General features: G+C 37.4%; 1 protein-coding gene across 1 annotated transcript in view; it reads right to left on the minus strand.

The window, feature by feature from the left end:
* Positions 1-22384, minus strand: part of atp6v1ba (ATPase, H+ transporting, lysosomal, V1 subunit B, member a) — a 69907-nt gene extending 47523 nt beyond the window's left edge. Inside the window, exon 1 of the mRNA XM_057848024.1 lies at positions 22162-22384. Coding sequence (XP_057704007.1) covers positions 22162-22267 — 106 coding nt within the window. The 5' untranslated portion in view covers positions 22268-22384. The remainder of the gene's footprint in view (positions 1-22161) is intronic.

Here is a 22384-nt window from a genome sequence, read left to right on the forward strand (position 1 = left end):
CTCTCCAAACTTAAACAGTGAAGCATATTCCATTCCATTTGCTGTAGCCAGAACATATTTAGTTTTGACATTAAAAGTTTTTAAAAAAAATAAGCGTCTTTTTTTGTAGTCAACATTTATACTAGCGGTGCACTCAATATAAAGATTATGCCATCAGTGTGTGAAAAATAAGCAATAGTGGAATTAAAAGATATTCAAAGCCACTACATAAACATTAGCTGTAGCCAGTACACCTACTTAGAAATGCATTACAAACACAAAAACCACTAGTTAAAACACTAAAGACACTATTAATCAGTGTTTTTAATAACAGCGTTAGAGTATAACGGCGTTACTAACAGCATTATTTTTTTCAGTCGTGAGTAATCTAATTAATTACTTTTCTCATCTTGGCAACGCCGTTACCGTTACTGAAGACGTAAGACTAATCGCTACTACGTTGGTTGAAGGACGTGAGAAAAGTCTGAGAGACACGGACTCACGAAGACGAGAGCTCTCTCTGAAGGAAGAGAGTTGTGACGCCGTTGCAAACGCGATGCTAGGTGGCTCCAATAATACCTGACTGTAGCGGATAGCGGATACAAACTACGCCCACATGATGCTACTTTGGATATCACATGTATATAGAACTAGATGTGAAATGATAGACTCGCCGGCATTTGTAAACAGCCACCATCTTAAAGCAGTAGACTTCTCTGGAAGGCACTGTTGTAGAGAACCTTCTTACCAAACCTATGTAACTTTTAGTCTAAAATACTCCTAAATCGGCAAATTCTTGACTTGAATCTATCTTTAAATGAAGAAACAGTTTTAAAACTTTCACATGTCGAAAGTAGATAGAAGGGAACTAATGCAATAACGGGAGAAATTTCAACAACTTTAACAGTTGATTCACAACATTAAATGACTTCCAAACATAGCAAAGGTTACTACTTTTTTTTTTTTTTTTTTTTTTTTTGGGGAATGAAAAAAAAAAAGATATGAAAGGTAACACCAGTTTCTTTGCCAAGTAACCAATTACTCTAACATTGAGGTAATTGAGTTACTAACACAATTACTTTTGGGGAGAAGTAATTTGTAACTGTAATTAATTATTTTTTTAAAGTAAGTATTAATAGTAGTAGAGGTGTGCAAAATTTCCGATTCTTAGATTATTCGCGATTCGGCCGTGAAAGATTCGAGAACGATTCACAAACATCCAAATTCCGATTATTGAAATATGCCAAGTAAAGCAGAAGTACGACACACTCAGCGCGCCGCGCGGTCTTCGGTACGCAATTAGGGACGGAGCGAGAGTAGCTTAACATCATGCTTCTCATTACCCGGCCCCTCGGGTAACGCCAATGCTCAACTCACGGCTCTAGCTCAACTCATGCCACGAGATAAAAAAAAAAAAACAACAATATACCTGACTGCTGCCGAAAAGCTGCTACAAGCCACATTATGTTATGGTAGATATCATTTATATACAGGCATGAAAATGGGTCAGGGGTTAAAAAGGTGAGAAAGGTGTGGAGGAAATATGTTCCGGCGTTCTGCCAAAATGTCCGCCGTCGGCAAAACGTCCTACATGTGGCGAATTTGACCATTTTAATTTTTCACATAAGGCTTAATATTCGAGTTAACGGGGGTTTAATTAGTTGAAGGAGTTGATTTCAACCACCATTGACTCGCGCTAGCTTAGCCACTCCGGAGCCCTGAAACTAACAAATAACTGTCAAACTGCACAGAATTTGTTCAAATCATTTCCAACGACTAATTAAACCCCGGCTAACTCAAAGATTAGGCCTAATGTAAAAAATTCTGAACTTCCCCTTTAAAATAAAGACCATTGAATATGGCCCTTAAAATGTTGTCTATAAAAGTTTTAGAGCAATAAAACAAACAACACAAATGAATAAAATGAACAGGAATCCTTCAAAGTATTTCATAATGGGTCCAAATTTATTTTCGAACAGATCATGTGACTATAGAACCTTAGAGACAGCCGTTTGCATTGCTTAGCCAAAACTACAGCTGAGGAGGCAAGATGGATATTTAGAATTTCTTTAAACCTAAGCTTTCAAAACGCTCAACAACAACTGAGCTTGAACCGAGGATTGAGCACGAGCAGTATCAAAAAGTCCTGGCTGTCGTGTTACCTGTTGTGCTGTAATTCCAAGTGGTGCTTGAATTGGATGCTTATAGCGGTGGACAGTCTTTTTGAGCCAGCGCAAAGTTTGCAGCGCACGGAGATATTTTTGTTATCTTTACTGGACAAAAATGTGAAGTAATGGCTGTGTTTCCAGTGTGCAAATGCAGCCGTTTGTAGTATATCTCCTGCCTATTTCATTGCATCCTGGCGAGGTAGCAAGGCTATGTTGTTTTGGCCGCAAACTCCCAGCGCTCACGCATCATGGTAATACACGAGACCCTTTTTGTTCCATCCCCGATTAAAAAATGTGACATGTGATGTCACTCCCATGACTACAGTATTCTTCATTCTACACACATTATGGGGCAATAACAAAATAGTAACGCACAGGCATCAAGGAAAGTAATTTTACTCAGATTACTGATTTAGAAAAATGAACGCGTTAGATTGTTCTTTACTGAAAGAAAGTAATCAAATTAGTTACGCATTACGATACCGCGTTATTGACAACACTGCTTTTATATTACCGTTAAATACACAAGCTTGACGCTACCTTAACGGGAGCTATTTTTTCACCGGACGCTCCGGCAGTGTTCAACGCAAGCTGCAACGAACGGCAGTAACTTTGTCATACCACAAAATATGAAAACGAAAACCATTACTCACTAAATTCAATATGCTGGCAAATGCATTCATCTAAAAACAATTGGGAGTGATACTTTACCTCCTCCAGCGAATGTGAATTTGTGCTTAGTACAAGATCATCTGTCGCAATTAGCGATCTTTGACGCTTTTTTTTTTTTTTCCCCTCCCCGCGTACAAACTTGTCTCTCTCTCAGCGGCTGTGATTAACCTCAATGAAGTTGCTGTCCTAGCTAAGCCTTGCCTATCATTCGTCTTTGTAAGTTTTTAGTAACTTTGTGTATTGAATTTGAAAGGAAAATGTGTGTTTTGTTTTTGACGAACTTTTTCATGAAGCTAAACTGTTGAAGCTACTCACATGTGGAAAAATACGAGTGTACAACGTTTTAAATGTATTCATTTGGTATATTCCAGTTACCACGATTTGAGAGATCAATAAATTGAAGAATTTACGCCTTGCGTTTGGAGTGCTTGTTTTTGGGTTTGCTGGAATAGCGTAACTGACACACGCAGCATCAAACAGGGGAAGGGGTAAGCGCTGCCGCGCCAAGCTAATAGGGAATGGGACGTACTACGTCACTGTTTGGCTAGGCCGCCATGCTGGCAATATGCTTCCGGCAGGCTCAACGGGGATTGTAACGTGTGGTAGTGCTAACCTAATTCCTTCGGTGTATTAGAAAGAAAATATGGGTGTGCATTGTTGTGTTACCGGGTGCAACAGTGTCTCCTGCGACAAAAAAAAAAAAAGGGCGAGGAAAACTGGACTCACTTCTCACCGTTTTTCTGCATGGAGGACCAAATATCAGAAGGCACGACGGATGGCTGGGTTGCAGCGGTTCGTCGGAAAAGCATTTCTTTTGATCATATTTCTGCTGGAATGAGAGCGTGTTCCCGTCATCTCTACTCTTGTAAGTTGAACGATTTATCCGTTTTGGTTTCAATACGTTTTTTTATTTTTTTTACCGTTGTGTAAATCTGCCTCGGTAGCAATGCTAACCTCCTCCTCCTTCTCACCTACCTGTTGTGTTACTAGGTAAACCTGCTGACAAGACATCCCGATTGGTCACTATCTCTCTTCTTGGATTATTTGACAAAGAAAATTTGTTCAATTGAGTGGTTCCATTTGTCTTGTGTCGGAATCAAACAAGCCCTTGCAGCAGACGCCGTCTGGGTCTGCCTTTCTTGCTGATAAACTGCGGGCTTTTAACTTGTGAAAATGCAAGAACTTTAATGCACATATTTATTCTGCCTGGCTATTTAACTAAGGCCAGTGAAGTGTTGTTGTTTTTTTAACCACTTTGACAAAGACACATTTCATTGTAATGTTGAATTGATAAATTCTATTATTATTTATAATTATTCTTGTTTGCACTAATGTAGACTTTAGACTGTCAATTCAAATAGTGTTGGAAAAGTTCCAATACCTAAAATAGAAATGCAAGAACTGTAATGTACATATTTATACACCTTTATGTACCTGAGGCCACTGAATGTTTTTTTTAACTGCTTTGAAAAATACAGGTTTTGTTGTGATCTTGTATTTATATAGTATATAGCTTTTTATAATGTATTATGTATTATAATATTTGCTACCCCCTGTCAGAGTGTGGGCCATTTTGCACTAAAAGGATTTTAAACTGTCAGTTCAAATATTGTGTTGGAGAACTTGCAATACCTAAAATGGAAATGCAAGAACTTTAAACCACATATTTATTCTGTCTGGCAATTTACCCAAGGCCAGTAAATAGTTTTTAAACTGCTTTGACAAAGACACATTTATGTTAAACTTGTATATATTACTTATAATTATATAATATTTGCTGACCCCGTCAGAGGGTGGGCCTTGTTTGCACTAATTTAAAGATTTTAAACTGTCAGCTCAAATATTGTATTGGAGAAGTTGCATTACTTGAAATAAATCTATTGCAACTTATCAGTCCCAGTTCTTGTCTACAACACTGTCCACACATTGTCAATGCATATTCCAAATAGAATAACAAAATTAAGTCACCTGACTTTGTAATTATTACACCTGTTTATTATGAAGACCTGAAGTAAACAACAAGCAGTTACAGTTTGTCAAGAAGTTGTTCAAGTCATGTTTTGGTATTCATATTTTATTGACTTTTCACAACAACACTTGGGATCGTGTTTGTAAGAGCAGAGCAAACTGAAGTTTCAGCGTGCACTCTTCGCCTTTCCAACCTCTCATAACGCTCCGATGTGGTGCGCTTGACCTCAGAATAACCCAAGAAGAGATATGGTGACCAATCGAGATGTGTTGTCAGCATTTCATATGCAGGTTTTCCTAGTAACACAACAGGTAGGTGAGGAGGAGGAGTAGGTTAGCATTGCTACCGAGGCAGATTTACACAACGGTAAAAAAAATTAAAAAACGTATTGAAACCAAAACGGATAAATCGTTCTACTTACAAGAGTAGAGATGACGGGAACACACTCTCATTCCAGCAGAAATATGATCAAAAGAAATGCTTTTCCGACGAACCGCTGCAACCCAGCCATCCGTCGTGCCTTCGTGATCTGATATTTGGTCCTCCATGCAGAAAAACGGTGAGAAGTGAGTCCAGTTTTCCTCGCCCTTTTTTTTTTGTCGCAGGAGACACTGTTGCACCCGGTAACACAACAATGCACACCCATATTTTCTTTCTAATACACCGAAGGAATTAGGTTAGCACTACCACATGTTACAATCCCCGTTGAGCCTGCCGGAAGCATATTGCCAGCATGGCGGCCTAGCCAAACAGTGACGTAGTACGTCCCATTCCCTATTCTGGCTGCATTTTCAACACATGAAAAATAACGAATACGTACCACTGTATGACGGAAAATTTTAGTGGTTTTGTAACCGCGACGTTTTCATAGCATGGTAATCCGTGAAGGTAACTGGCACATGCCTACAAACGACCCCCCCCCCTTAAAAATTTTTCTCCTCGGATCTACACGATTCACATAGGTCATCCTTTTTGACTTCAGAACGGCGAATTTCGCCGAAAGGTGAGAGATTTTCATGCCTGTATATAGGACTAGATGCATTATAGCTTCGGTATCGTTACCAGCACATCTACAAAAAACTAGATGCGGGCGTTAGTAACGGCCGCCATCTTAAAGCAGTACACTTCCCTGCAAGGCTGTTGTTGCGAACCTTCCAAGCGAACCTAATTAACTTTTTATCTAAAATACTCCTAAATCGGTAAAATATTGACTTGAATCTATCTATAAAATAGTTTTAAAACTTTTACATGTTGAAACGTAGACAAAAGAGAAATTATGGAATAACAGGAGCAATTTTAACAACTTTAACGGTTGATTCACAACATTAAATTAATTGAAAGTAGTTTAAAGCTGCTGATATAGAATGGGGACTGGAGTTTTTTATTTACTGTTATTTTTGTATACTTGTTTACTGCTATATGTTAACTTGATACTGAAATAGTAGTTTGGTTTAGCCTGAGAGGATTTTTGAACAATTTTGGAACTAATGTACAAAACAAATTTAAAAAAAAAAAAAAAAAAAAAAAAAAAAAAAGGAGTGGGGTGCATCAATAATCGTTTTATAATCGAATCGGAGCCTCTGAATCGTAATCGAATCGTTAGGTGCCCAAAGATTCCCAGCTCTAAATAGTAGTGTTGTTAATATATCAATACTATTTTAGCCAGCCAAATTTGAGTCTTCCCAGATTGTCCTTTCTCGTGACTAGGACCCTCTGGTTTACTCATGATACGATAAATTTGACTGAAACTTTTTTTATTTTTAACATTCCGAGATCAGGGGGACAATATTGTCAAAGTGGTGTCAGAGGTACTTAATTCAGTTAAGGTAAATCAACCAATTTTAATTAATTGGACATTAATAATGTTTTCAATGTAAATGTGTTTCAAAAATAATATGATATTACAATAACAGTAATAAACAAGAAAATGTGCTGTTGCAGATCAATTGCATCACTCGAATGTTCGACTTAAGCCTCAAACCTGGAAATTATCCTCATTTTCACTCCGTTTCCTGATTTCTTGCTGACGGATTTCAGTCACTACGACAGAGAACTTTAATGCATGTAGACATGTCAATGCAATGACAACTTTATTGGGCTTTTAAACAAATTCTTATTTATAATTATGTTTTATTTAGGACTGTCAAAATTAACACGTTAACGAGCGGTAATTAATTTTTTAAATGAATCCCGTTAAAATATTTGACGCAATTAACGCACAAATGCCCCGCTCAAACATATTAAAAGGACAGCAAAGTGGAAGGTGTACTTGTTGTGTTTTTCTGAGTTTTGCCGCCCTGTGCTGGCGCTTGTGTGCGACTGATTTTATAGGCTTCAGCATCCATTAGCATTGTCTAAGTAATTATTGACATCAACAATGGCGGGCTACTAGTTTATTTTTTGATTGAAAATTTTACAAATTTTATTAAAACGAAAACATGAAGAGGGGTTTTAATATAAAATTTCTACAACTTGTACTAGTTATCATCTTTTATTTATTTTCTATAAATTTTCATAAATATTTAAATATTTTATTTATTTATATATACATAAATTTTATTTATTATTTTTATTTATCTTTTAAGAACTACAAGTCTTTCTATCCATAGATCGCTTTAACAGAATGTTAATAATAGTAATGCCATCTTGTTGATTTATTGTTATAATAAAGAAATACAGTACTTATGTACCGTATGTTGAATGTATATATCCATCTCGGTCTTATCTTTCCATTCCAACAATAATTTACAGAAAAATATGGCATATTTTATAGATGGTTTGAATTGCGATTAATTGCGATTAATTACGATTAATTAATTTTTGAGCTGTAATTAACTCTATTAAAAAGTTTAATCGTTTGACACCCCTAGTTTTATTATTTAGTGATTATTTCTTTGCCTGGTACACCAGACTCACCGCTGTTCCAGCTATTGAGTCTGGCCACCATTCAAGCGGATACAATTTCTAGGGCGGAGCAAGCCACAGCAAACAGACAGCGGAGTGGACCAATCAGCGACGGGCAGACGTGAAGTTAGTAAAACGACGAGGGACTTGCGCGCGGAAGTAAACATACGAGGAGAGCGGAGTTATTCAACATGGCTAGCGCGAGACAGACTGTTGTCAATGACTCGTGTCGATGTGTTTTTGGTAATTTAAAACTGATTTTACCGTGGATTGGAACATATTCTCGGCTCTCCCGCTGACCATCTGTGTTGTGGAGACGACTTTGGACGCGCAAGAGTGACGTTGCTCATTAAGAACACGTCACGCAAATAAACAAATCTGATTTGTCGATTTATTTTGTACCTGCTCGAGAGGCCGTTAATGGGATGGTTCCCAGACTATTTCTCTCAGTGTTTGAAAATTACTGGGAGAATAGTCTGGCAGAGCCAGGCAAATTATTTCTTTCTGGTGACACAGTAGTTATTTGTGATCAGTGAATAATACATCATTTCTCATTTATTGTTAATTTTATTTGAGCACCATGAATGATAAGGGTCTTTCCCTCAGTTAACAAATCCCAAGTATCTTTGTTTAGAGACACCTAGAGATCACCCTTAGAACAGATGCTCTGCTAAACTGTGCCTATACACAAAGGCTGCTGCCTTGGACATTGATTTATAACCCAGCATACAGTACATAGTGGTGCAAAATCAATATTTTAAATGCTTTTATCAGCCAGTATTATCGGGCAGCCAACTAGTACATTTATGCAAAAATAAGTATACTTTTATATTACGGCACTACATGTTGTATTTCTCATTCATGACAGATGTGTTTAATGGCAATTTAAGAAATTAAGTGGAGGGAGAGCTATCATCACAGTAGAAACGATTTTCATAAAATAATTTTCAAAACATACATATAACATATGGTACTATAAAATGCCGCTTATCGTGAAAATATTTTGTACCATATCACCCGGCGTTACGGATGGATGGAAGATTTTAGAGGAAAATGTCACTTTAAAAAGGTGGTGCAATGTCTGATTTCTTGTGGTTTTGTTCATGTTATCGTTTGCTGTGGAAAGTAATTTACCCTTTCATTGTGTCTTCTAGAAATAACATCAGCATGTGAAGTGAAGAAGATGTACAGTGACTATCATCATGGTGACAAGATTCCTCAGCCCATGTTTCGGAGGAGTGTGACACTGGTTTGTGCAATTTTACATATAGACCCTTAAGAGGGTGACAATATCTCAATATAACGATATATCGCCATATTTTGCATCCCAATAGGTTATCGATATGATTCCACCAAGTAACAATACTTTTATTTGACACATGGTGGCTATAGTATGGACGCTGTTACTGTTTATTCCAGTTTGTTTGTCGAGCAATATTTAAAAGCAGAAAGCAGGAAGTACATATGTATCTTTTACAGTACTGTACTGTATTTTTTAGGGCTGCAGCTATCGAATATTTTAGTAATCGAGTAATCGACTGAAAATTCTATCAATTAATCGAGTAATCGGATAAAACAAATATATTTTTAGGTGAAGAGTAATTATAGATATACATGAGAAAACAAGACATTTTATCATTTTCAGTCAATCAATGTCTTTATTTTTTATGTATATTGTTGAAAACAGCCAACAATTGCATCTCAGATGTAACTAGAATTAAAAAAAAAAAAAAAAAAAAGACTAATTCACTATATATATTATATATATATATATACACACACCTAAAAATGCCTTTACGCTTGATAACACACATCGCTTAAAAGTTAGGATTTTTTCCCACGTTTTTCAATTGAATTTCTATTTGTGTCAAGCCATTTTTAAGTTCTAGTAAAGTTTTAAGTTAGTCTAAACTGTAAGTCCTGATAGGATTTTTAATTTTTGCAGTGTTCAAAATAAATGAATGATACAGGCTGTATTGGAGCACATTAGGGACTAGTGCTACTTGGTGTTTTATACAGCAATGACTACTGAGCTAAAATTGATAGTTAGCATTATTGAGTTTTTATTTGACACCCTCATCACTCCACAACGCTGTTATGTTAAAGCCTGTATGTAAGACACGTTAGCCACGCATCGAAAGTGGTCTTAATTAATAGAAACCTAGCCCTCCGCAGGGCTAACGTTACGTGAGCTAGTAGTGACAGTAACGTTAATCTTATATATTAGCGCTTAACGCTCTTTATTAGCGCATAGCGCTCTACTGCTTTAAGATGGCGGCTGTTTGCTAACGCTGCCCAGACGCGGCCTAGTCTGTCAATGTGCATCTAGTTCAACATACATGTGATCTCTATGAGACTCATCAGAGCTACCTGCAACTAACGTAGCATGTGCAGGCTAGTATTTAGCAACGTCGGCGTCGTTTGTAGCGGCTGTCTGCTGCAGTAAGTTTTTTTTTTTTTTTTTTTTGCTTCTTCCTCTACGCACGTGACATCAGCGCGTTGTCCCGCATTAAAAGTAGTCCGAGCAAAACGTGATGCTTAGAGCTGTCAAAATAAACGATTACTCGAGGTGAATAAAATTACTCGGATCAGTTTTTAAACTCGAGTTACTCGAGTTGCTCGAGTATTCGTTTCAGCTCTAGTATTTTTGCTTCTTGTATCCTGAAAGTCCTTACGGAACAAGAGGCAATATTTCCCCGTTGAAGCGTGTCGTAACCTGAAAATTCAGTTTGTAGAGATGTTCGTAAGTAGAGGTACCACTGTTTAGCAATATCATTAAATAATCGTCATTGTGAGCCTGCATCACGAATCGTATCCTATCGTGAGGTACTCTGAGGTTCTCACAGCTATCCCTCCCTCATACGAACATGATGCATCTTTTATTACCCGTCTTTTTTCAAATAATCAAAAGCATTTCTGCAATGAAATAGGAGTTTTAGGTCAAACCACTAAAAACTGCTAGTTTATAGTTTTCTGCCAGAAATCTCAAAAGGCTTCTTATCCTTGCGTGGAAAAAAAATCTGAAGTTGTTCAAGTGTTTTGAAGATTGATGTCTTTTTATTCCTCGTCAGCATGGCTGGTGGCACTAAGCCCGTGTGCGTAACTTTTGAGTATGGAGTTGCACTTCTCTCATTGTCATAAAAACATAATCAAGACACTTCAGCGTAGGCTATTATGTGTCATTGCGGTAAAAAGTGAAGGTAGGTTGCTCTCACTTTATAACAATCACTATTACTCAATCGACTATATGTTCATGAGTTGTGAAGTAGCAACATTTCCCATTAGGTTTGGAAAACTTTCTCCACCCCTCTTTTCTACTTCAGCTCAAGTGCAGCAGTCTCTTGGTTTGGCATGCAACCGCAGTATGGGTCACCCTGCAGCCTGTTCAACTGCCAAGCCCTTTGTGAACAAAGATGTTAATTGGTCCTAATCTGCCACTGGAGGCTGTTTTGGTAGCCTGACCTCACGCCCCGAAGGACACCTTGGTGTGAAATACTGAAGAGGCCATTCAAGTGCCAGAGAAAAGAGGCACATAGCATTCCAACACAATTCAATTTTCCATCTAAAAAGGGGAATGGTGGGAGGCAAGGAGGTTGGAGCTGGGATGGAAATGGGGTGCCATTGTTCAAGCAATAAATGAGAGCAACAAAGAAGCAGTAGCTGCTGTGATGTGCAGTTTCAAATTCTCATCTTAGCCTCAACTACAAGGGATTCCCACAGCCCCTCTGAAAGTGGGAACGCTAATTGCCTAAAAATCCAGGACTCATGCACACCTTATAACCCAACACACATGAACCGTTTTGGTGACATTCAGTACACATTCTCTCAATAATTGCACATTGTCAGTTTAAATGTTTACAAATGATTCCATGATTGATCGTTTCAGGTTTCCAAAAAATAAGCACGGCGCCTCACTGTTCTGAGAGCTAGAGTTCAGTAAGGGTGCAACAGTTCATGTGAAGGTATTGAACAGTTGCTGTTTTGCATTTTTAGTTCGGTTCACTTACGTACCGTTCCGGTATTATGCATTTTTTTCCTCGTTATTAGCGCAAGCCAAGCGCTATGTGCGGAACCAACTACAAGAGTTTCCGTACGGACCCCTTAAGTGTCGGACGCTTAGGCTCCCTATTCACTACTGCCTTCAATGCCTGGAGCAGCTGCCGGTGTTGCAACAGACACCCAGGCTGCACACAGCAGAAGATGCTACAGCTTGTGGCAGCACGGGAAACACTTTTGGCTTCCCCATTAACTTACCAATGGACAAAGACAGGTGCATGAATCCAAAGTTATATCAACACTGCTGCAATGATTTTTTTTAACCCACTTAATATGGCACAATCCAACAATGAATGTTAAACCTTCACATAAGAAATTCAGCTAGATATGGTCACTGCAACCAGATATGTGCTTTTACCAGAAAATGTGGACATGTTAATCTCTATAGCAAAAAAAAAAAAAATACCAAACAAACTTATATAATTAGATTTCTCATTTTAAGGTTCTTGCTGTTAAGGATTCAAGCTTACATGTTTGCTTATTTATTCATAATTGTAAGATCATATAATTGTTACACTTGTTTTATTCAGGTTTAAATTTGAGAACTGAGAGTGAAATAGCACCCAAAAAGTGTCTCTTATATTTACTTACGCACGTTCTATAGTTCACATTTTTAAAAGATAAAGAATTGTAAGTATTTTTTCCTGCCTTTTTTGTACCAAAAATGAACCAAACCGAGCACTTAGAGCAACACGAAGCAACTTTTCAGTTTTGGTCGATTTTTGCAACGCAGGTGGACAAAAGTGGTAGTGTTTTGCCTTAAGGAAGACTGCGTTTCCCAGGGTGAACAGCGCACTGTGTCGTAAAATCCTGATCTCCCAGTCGCCTGCAGATTGATTAAACAATTCTTGGATTTGTGTTTCTAGCAGGTGTGTGAAGGTTGAATAGTAATGAGGTAATGAATCCATTAGTGTCCAAACAATAGCATATGACTATGTTGAATATCAGAAACGATTTCATTTTGTACCGTATCCCCCACCGACCCTCAGACACCACCCCAGGTGTCACGCCAGCGAGTGAAAGTCGGGCCGATGTCTATTCTTGAGTGTCCTTTTATCCTGTTAGCCTCCCATTTTCTTTTTGTAGTCTCCTCGAACAAAACTTTTTGCCTCCCTTGTTGCTCTGCCCACTTTGCAGAATTCGTGTGAAACCATTCGCATCGACTTCCGTCTTTTTTCTAACAAATGGGAGAAAGGGGAAGTGACGTATGCCGTAGTCAGCACATTTGTAGTTTTTTGTGTGCCAGGGTTCATGCCACCCTCCTCAAAGTTAATTAGTGCCAGTGAAAGCAATACAGACCTCCTTAAGATACAAAAGAGAGGTGTCATTTAACTAGTTGTCAGTCGACATATCATCACAAATGTTATGAAAATATTTTATAAAGGTTGAAAAGTTACCTAGTGTTGCTTTAAAAGAAAAACGAATTGAAATTACGTTTTAGTGTACTGTAACACCCCTAGTGTTCAGAGTCGTGTGTACGGGTGGATGTACGTACAGATGAATATATAAATGTACGTACGTACAGATGGATTGACCGATATAGGTTTTTCAGGACCAACACCGATGATTAGTAGTTAGAGGGGCCAATAACCGATTTTTGGAGCCGAAATTCATTTGCAGTAAAAGTTTTAAAATTTGGCTTAAAAACTGAATAATGCAAACACTGAACTTCACTGAAATGCCTCAAGCATGTTTATTGAATCACACAAATTGAAAATAATAGTGCCAGGAGTGCCTGAATTTCATAGACTCAGAAACATTTCTTAAGTTGAATTAAACATTTAAAAAATTGCTCTCTGAGGGTTGGGGCTAGACATGTGCCGGTTACCGGTTTCACGGTTTACCGTGGTGTGAAAACGTCGCGGTTTCAAAACCACTAAAATTTTCCGTCAGACCGTAGTACGGTATTCGCCATTTTTCATGTGTCAAAAATCCAGCCAGAAGTGGCGTGGCGCGGCAGCGCTCACCCCCTCCCGTTTGTTGCTGCGTGTGAAAGTGATTATCGGCTAAACAGCCAGAGAACCCTAAACAAATACTCCAAATATAAGGCGTTCTTTTCTTCAATTTATTGAGCTCTCAAATCGTGGTAAGTGAAATATACAGAATGAATACATTTAAAACGTTGTACAATTGTATTTTTCCATGTGTGAGTAGCTAAACAGATTAGCACTATGAGTTCGCCAAAAACAAAACACATATTTTCCTTTGAAATTCGATATACAAACTAACTAAAAGCTTATAAAAGACGAATGTTAGCCTAGGCTTAGCTGGGAGAGCAACTTCGTCGAGTGTTACAGCCGCAGAGTGAGAAAACAAGCATGATTCTCTTGAATGAAGGGGAAAAAAAGGCATAGCATCAAAGATCGTTAATTGAGGAAAGATGATCTTGCCCTAAGCACAAATCCACGTTCGCTGGATCAAGGAGAGGTCTCACTCCCAATTATTATTATTAATATTAGAGCTGTCCCGACTAGTCGACATAGTCGACGTCATCGATGACGTAAATCCGTCGACGAGCACAACATCCCGTCGACGGTTAATGAAGGGTTAAAAAATATATGCGCGGAAAGTTCAGAATGTCGGATGCTCTGTATGCAAGCGGGAAAAGCGGCACAAAGCCAAAAAAGCGCACCAGAGTGTCCAAAACATTGACTTATTTCAAAGAAACAAAGGAGGGTACTCGTCTGTCCTGCCTCTTCAATGCCAAGCATGGCTGCACGTCGGCCGTGAATAAACACCTCAAGTGCCGTCACCGTTTGTAAATTTTTTAAAAAAAATTTTGTACACCAGAGGGTGCTGTCGCCTTACTAAATAATAATGTTTCATTGACAATGGGCCTATAAGTGCTATTAGTATTGTTCTTAATGCTAACTGAAAGGTTTATTTCATGTCATGGTTTATTTTATGGTATAGAAAATTATATAAGGTTAAAAGGTCATAAGTATATACAGTCTATACAGTGATTGCACTCAAGGGAGACATTGTCAATGATAAGGTAATAAATTAAGGTAAAGGCAATTCATATAGGCAATTCATTGATATATAAATAAGTTTTAAAAGGAAAAAGGTGAAAAGTTTTCATTACTTTCTAATTGTGTTGTTTTATTTGTGTGCACCGTAGCTCTTACAGTGTGATTACATCAAGGATGGAATAAAAGTTGTAAACCATCAGTTTAAGAGACCATCTTTTCAATCGGGATGCTACACTAGTTAATTCTATCAGCATTTGAACTCAATGTTTATTTGTGATTTATTATTGTTATTTACGTGTTTATTTGTACTTTAATAAATAATTTAAGTGTTCCAATATGTTTTTTGTGAATTGATAAGCGTCAACAAAAATGTCATTGCTAAATTAGTAAACAAAAAAATATATATATATATATTTTTTAAATTATTAGATTAGTCGACTAATCGTAAAAATAGTCGGCTGACTAATCGGGAGAAAATTAGTCGTTTGGGACAGCCCTAATTATTTTTTTTTTTTTTTTAAGATGAAACCTTTCCACAACAATATTTACATTTTAACTAACTTATACATTTTTAACTAACACTTATTAACTTTTGAATTCTTTGTTCTTTCTAACACAAAGGCATGAGATCATGTAGACTAGAGTTGACACAGTGGCTGAAAATGGCGAAACTTCACTTGAGCTTTTCAATCCTCAAAAAAAATTATGCAAAAGAGTTTTTACTTTTTTTATAGAAATTATTTTGTTCTTGCTCTAAACTTGAGCAACTTGAGCTGTGGCTGTGGGTATAGTCTACGTTATATTTTAATTTTATTTAAAATTTGTTTTTTTTTATTGATAATTTATATATTTTAACAATACATTCATATTCCAATTTGCAACTATGTTCTAAAAAAAAAAAAAATCCTGTTCAATGGAAAGAAGTTTTTTTTTTTTTAAACCCATACATCTCAAAATAACACATTTTGGAGCTATAATTGCAATACCGTGATACCGTGAAACCGCGGTAATTTGCTCACGGTTATCGTACCGTCAAAATCTCATACCGGCACATGCCTAGTTGGGGCTAAGGGTTTACATCGGCCCGGCCGATAATCTGTCTATCTCTAGTACGTACAGATGTACATACGGATGTACGTAGGATCCTACAGGACCTTAAACAAAGGCCACTGCAAACCCCCAGTGCAAAAAAGAACATATAATAACGACAGTCGAAAATGACTAATGAAACTATCGGAAAGTTGAGTAATGGAACAGGGGATTTTTGTAGACAACAAATACAAGTAAGGCTGTTCATGTGGATTACTTCCTGTTTTTGCTGAAACAAGAGCTGTATGCCTGAAACCCTTTCCCTGTTGCTGAAAAGCTAATTGCCATTTTAGCCAATTAGAATACAAATTGAGTAACTTTTATAGAACTAAAAAGCTGTTATAGAAATGACTTTAGTAGTGACAGATGGGACTTCATCACAATGGCATTATTACTATTAATTAAATGTTCACAAAAGCCGTACTGTGCCTTGCTCTGTGTCTTTTCATTATACTTCATGTCAGAATGCACCATTAAAACAAAGGCCAGCATTTCATGGACTAATAGCTTTTGTCCTATTTGACACAAGAGAGACAAAGGCCTCCAGAAAGAAAAGATTTGGTATGATAAAAAATGTCTTCTATTTTTTTGTCCCATCTCAGAGTGGATTTTGCATCTCAGAACTGTGACAAGAAAAAGGTCACAAGAAGCATCTAAACCAGGGGTGGGCAAACTATTCCAGAAAGGGCCGCAGTGGGTGCTGGATTTTGTTCCAACCCATCATGAGGACAGCCTTTCACTAATCTGGTGTCTTACAAGTGCAATCAGTTGATTGCAGTCAGGTGCTTCTTGTTTCCACTGAACCCTTATTGGTTAAACTGTCTGTGCTGAAACAGTTGGAACAAAGACCAGGACCCACTGTGGCCCTCGAGGACTGGTTTGCCCACCCCTGATCTAAACGCTGATCTTATGAACTGTTCGGAACATGCACGTTCCTTTGTCAAAGTATTACAAATATTTTCACTGTACATTCATTGTAGTGCTGCAACGATTTATCGACTAACTCAAGTAATTTGATTAGAAAAAAGATTCAAATTAAATTTTGCTGCTTTTAGTATTTGTTTAATTTAAGTGGCATTGTAATGGTTTCTTTTGAAAGTGTTTGCATTCAGTGTTATTGATTTGGGTGGATACAATGCCCTCTAGTGTCGACAGTGAATAAGACATAACTCCTTTCATATGGTTGAATCCAGCTGCTCTCTGTTAAAACCAATATAAGCCAAGTTTTTGTTTGTGCTAACATTAGCATTTTATAGCATTTAGACTAGTGGACTTTTGCCATGTAAGTTACCCAATTGTTCTTTTGTTGTACTTAGATCCTCATTTATTTTGTTTTTATACTGTTTGAGGCCCAGATCAGGTATTTCAATTTTTTATGTTTTTTTTTTTCAATTATTCTATTATTCGACCTAACTAGTTCATCGATTAATCGACTACTAAAATAACCGATAGCTGCAGCTCTAATTCATTGTACAATTACAGTAGATCATTTGCTTTTATCAGTCGACTTAATAACTACTACTTATAACCCTGACAAAAAAAAAAAAACAAGATTAAAAATTGATAGTCTACAATTGAAAATAACTAATGGATTTTGTGTTTTCAATGACAGTGATAAAAGTGATGCGCAGGGTACGCAAATGTATGCGCAAAAATCTTTATTTAAAAAAAACTAAATTGGCCCTAATTCCAAATGACTAAGGCTGCGTCCAGATTGCAGGCATATCTGATTCCAATCGTATCCCTCCTCAAATCCGATTTTTACAGCTGACTGTTCACACCATGTTTCTTTTAGCAAGTGTTCAAATCGGATCTGGGCCTGTTCAGACTGGGCTACATTATTGACCCATCTGACAGGTTGCTGTGGCAACCAAGGCGTTATCCACCGTAAAGTGACGTCACGGAGCTCTTTCAACTGAGAAGCATCTTGTCCATATCGGTTATGTAACTACCTCCCGTATGTGGTTTCAATCAGTCTCGCAAAAAACAGATGTCTGTGTTTTGTGATTGTTCAAATTTTAAAAGGTTCAATCTGGATGGGACTAAAATCGGATTTTGGTTGCCAGTCTGGACAAGGCCTAATAGTTTACTTTGACATGAATTCTCTTCTTTCAGAATTCAACAAAAGAAAATATTTTTAGTTTCCTGGGTTGGTATATTGAGCTCTGAAACTTGGAATCTTTGTATCTAGCAATTTATTAACTGTAGCTCTTATCCTGGAATTTATTCCAGCTGGAGGCAGGTTCCACCCATAGACAATTTAAGAGTGTTGAATCAAACTACCGCACATGTTTAGGGGGTTTGGTGGAGGAAACCCACAAAAGCAAATGCTTTTAAAGCATGTATTTCTGTTTGTTTATTTCACCAATACTTGGCTAAAATTGATAATTGCATTTTTGTCAATACAATTATGAAACAAACCTTTCATAGTAAATTGCAACATGGCTATTAGAGCTGTAAATGCAGCCTTCAAAATCAGGTACCCGTCTGTACTCCCAAGGAGGTGAAGTGCTGCAACCAGGCCACAAGCTGCTGCTGCTCAAAAATATGTTCCGCAGAATAGGGGCGCATTTCAGAGGAAAGATGGTTAAAGTACAACGAATAGATCACAAAATACCCCTGTCTTGATAGTAGTAAGATTGGTCAAAGTCCATTAAGTAATTTTCTTCTTCTCGAAGAAGCTTTTAGTTTAAGCTTGGCTCTCTGGCTGATACTTGCAGAAAAGCTATGTACATTTTTTTTCTGGTGTTCTGTCCAATAATGTCAATGTTAGGAAACGGGTAAGAAAAAAAAAAACAATGACCATAAGAGGCCAATTAAAGATTCAAACAAAGTAATCCACAAGGCCAGAAATAATACTGATATAACCAAAACAGAAAATCATCTAAAGTTTCATCCCTGCAGCGAACGTCCGTGAAGATAGATTAAGCAGAATCCTTTAGAAGGGAAAAAAAAAAAAAAAAAAAAAAAAAAAAAACAGATGTTGTTATGGAAATAAGGCTAGCTTATGCCAGACCATAACCACATGATTTTTTTGGGTCGTTCTCGACAATCGCAGCGTCAATTACAAGAAATTGTGTCATTTTGTCGCAGTAAGTCTTGGAACGGACGAGTTTTCACATTACTCGACCAGAGCTTGCCTGATCATCGCGTACTGCCGCGTAATAGTGACGGTTGTCTGCTCTGCAACCCATTTGAAGACAGGATTCACTGTTTATTTTATCTAAATACGTGTATATAGGCCTGTTGCGATAACAAATTTTAGTGTGCGATATTTCATAAATTATTGCGATATGCGATATTATTGCACCCCCCAATTTAAAAAAAAAATACAATAACACTGTAAGAATACAGTATATATTAATAGATCATGTATACCCATTTAAACGCAATAAATGTTTACTCTTGAATTCAAAAATACTTTTTAGGAAATCACAACTAAAAACAATAGACCATGCCTCTTTTAAGTAAAAGACAACAATATTAATACTGCACAGAAACACAGAAGAAATAAAATGTGTTTTTTAAGAAAAATAAAATTCCACTTAATAATTTAAGCATCTAGGTAAATGAAAACGTTTCCCCCTCATAGCTGCTGCTATGGCGTTCCATGTGTAACACAGTGGTACCTCTACATACGAAGTTAATTCATTCCAGGAGCTTGTTTGTAAGTCGAAATGGTCATATGTCGAGCAGGATTTTCCCATAAGAATACATTATAATTCCAATAATTCGTTCCACAGCCCAAAAACCCACACTACAGCCTTAATAAATACTGCTGTTACTATTGCAAATAGCAATTACAAAGAGAAAAACAAATAAAGTATGAATAAAAATCAGAGTAACAATCATATAATAATAGCAATAATAACAATAATACAGTAAAGTACCTGTAATAATGTAACGAATCGGCTTCTAACGTGGCAGACTTTTTTTGCTGTACCTGAACGCACCGCGGGGCTGACGGTGAGCAGGAGAGCGCGATTTTACTTTCTGTTTCGATCCTGGCGTCAACAGCAGCGGACACTCGGCGAGTTGATGGAATAAATGATTTGAAACCTGACGAAGCTGGCGATTTCTTAGGCGATGTTACCACAGTAAGAACTGACACCTTAACTTATAAAGACTGGCGAACGGAGGGGGACCGCCGGCCGAGATCGGCATTCTACGACCCAGTTCATGGATGCACACACCATGCTTATATTTTGCTATCATTCACATCTTCATTTCAATGGTAAGCGTCACCTTTTCTTTTTTTTCTCCACCTGCACTAAACTTAAACTGCACTAAACTAAAAACAGAACTAAAATGCATTTTGCGGAGTTGGTAACAAGGAAGCCGAACTTTTAACAGCACGTCAGCTGCACACGCGCGGCGATAAATCTCAGCGGAAAAATTATCGCCTTCATTTTTATTTACCGTGCGATAAATTGAATTATTGCAATTGCGACAGGCTTACGTGTATACATGTTTTTTTTTTTGGGTTGTTTTAAAATACGCGAGCGAGAGAACTCACGACAAAGTACGCACCAGTCAGAAAGTAACACTACTGGTCAATATTCATCAACAAATAGTAGGAGCACATTGAATGTGTTACAATATGCGGCACAAGCAGAAATTCCAACACATCAGACTTCCTGCTACGTGGTCGTGAGGCGTCCGAGAGGCCAATGTTGTTTTCGTCAACAATGACTAAAACGAAAATATTTTGTCGACGAACAATTTTTTCATGACAATAACGGGCTAAAAACTTATCCTGGGAGACTAAAACTTGACAACACATACGCCAGTTTTCGTCTGACAAAACCAGAACAAGACGAAAATACGCCGTAGTTTTCGTCATATGTTAACAACGTGTGACATTTTATGTGTAGTTAGCCTGCCTGGTTGTGTCACTCATGTGACGTGCTGCAACCCCCCAACCCACCCACTAAGTCTATTGTCCCCTCCAGTCTCCTCATTGCTTGTTTTGATACACACGTTATTATTTGTCTTCTTATCTCAGCAAAGAGAGAATCTGCAATGTTGTTTTAGCCTTTAAAGGTCTTTGCTAAGTGTTAAATGTAACTCGTAATGTATGATAGTCCGTATCATACATAGGCACAAGAAAAATTAAGGATACAAGCAAATTGGGAGGCTGTACAATGCACGACAAAGAAAAAAAGTATTTTGAAGGGTGATTTTGGTTGGAGGATACTATATACGAAATGATATTACAGTTAAAAAATCTACCAGAAATTTTTAATCTGATATTCTAGTACCCCGTAATATAATTTGTGGATTATTTATTTATTTAATAAAATAATATTATTTCATTTGATAATATAATTTAACATTTTACTGTCAACTGTGTGTCTGTGAGGCACTTTTGGGGTGTCTTTCAAAGATTTAGGGCTAAATTAATAAATTTAAGTTCCCATAAAGTATAGGCTCTCAATACTGTATTGTGTTCTTTATTTATTCATACTATCCATATCCAATATACTATACATTACTGTATTAGGAGAAATATTTTTCATTAGTTAGTGGCTACCTCAAATGTTGACGCAGTCAGTCACGTGATAATGCAAACTGTATCACCGCTCGTGATGGTGTCACATGACAGATCATTTTCATTATTCAGCTATCACCAAAATAAAAACCTTCTCCCATGTCTCCTCAAATGTGCTGCTGAATAGAAGCAAATTAGTAATTCCCTCGTGATTGCTTTTGATATACATGAAAATATAGTCTTTATAACGTTGGCTGACCGCAACACAGTAGGCTTATGACAGCTATGACAGGCCGAATACTGTATTGCAGTAGTCCCGACTTCCGACATAAATCCAATCATTAACACAACATTAACACATTTGAACATAATGACTTCACGAACAGCAAAAAATGCATTTAATAGAGGCTGCGCTTCGATTTGATCTTGCCAAAATAAAAAAAATTTAGCCACTCTTAGCAATAGCTTTCACTGTAGCTTAGACGGCTTGCAACTAGATATGAATGACACGAATCGCAATCTTGTCAAAAATATATACGCATAAAGACACAAAACAAAAGTAGCTACAACTGTTATGTGTTATGAAACCTTACAGGCGTGATAATAGCGGTCGTTTTTAATTCAATGTAGAACTACATAAATGGCTATCACGGCAAAAAAAAAAAAAAAAAAAAAAAAGGTTCTTCTTCACAACACACTAAATTAGAATTACAATGCCATTGCCGGCAATTTTCTATCAAGTCTGTAGAGACCATTATATTCACTTTCTTCTGTGTATCAGATAATGTAGCTTGACATCTGCGTTAGCCTTTAGCTTCGATAGCAGCTAAGTAGCAGCTTGATATAATCACTTGAACGTACTTAGCCTTGGTTGGGAGATGTAATTTCTGGTCACAGCTTGAGTGTGCGTCCTCGCTGCTCCTGCCAAGCCGTTGTCCATCGCCCTGTTTGCCACCAACGTTGCCATTGCTGAGTAAAGGACACTACGGTATTCGGGTAAGTTTTGCTAACTAGTGCTGCAACACACAGATGACAGCGAAAGGCTGCTGGTCAAAGTGGTCATATGATATGACTGCGTGACGAA

Source organism: Corythoichthys intestinalis, chromosome 10 (assembly GCF_030265065.1).
Source record: "Corythoichthys intestinalis isolate RoL2023-P3 chromosome 10, ASM3026506v1, whole genome shotgun sequence".
NCBI lineage: Eukaryota > Metazoa > Chordata > Actinopteri > Syngnathiformes > Syngnathidae > Corythoichthys > Corythoichthys intestinalis.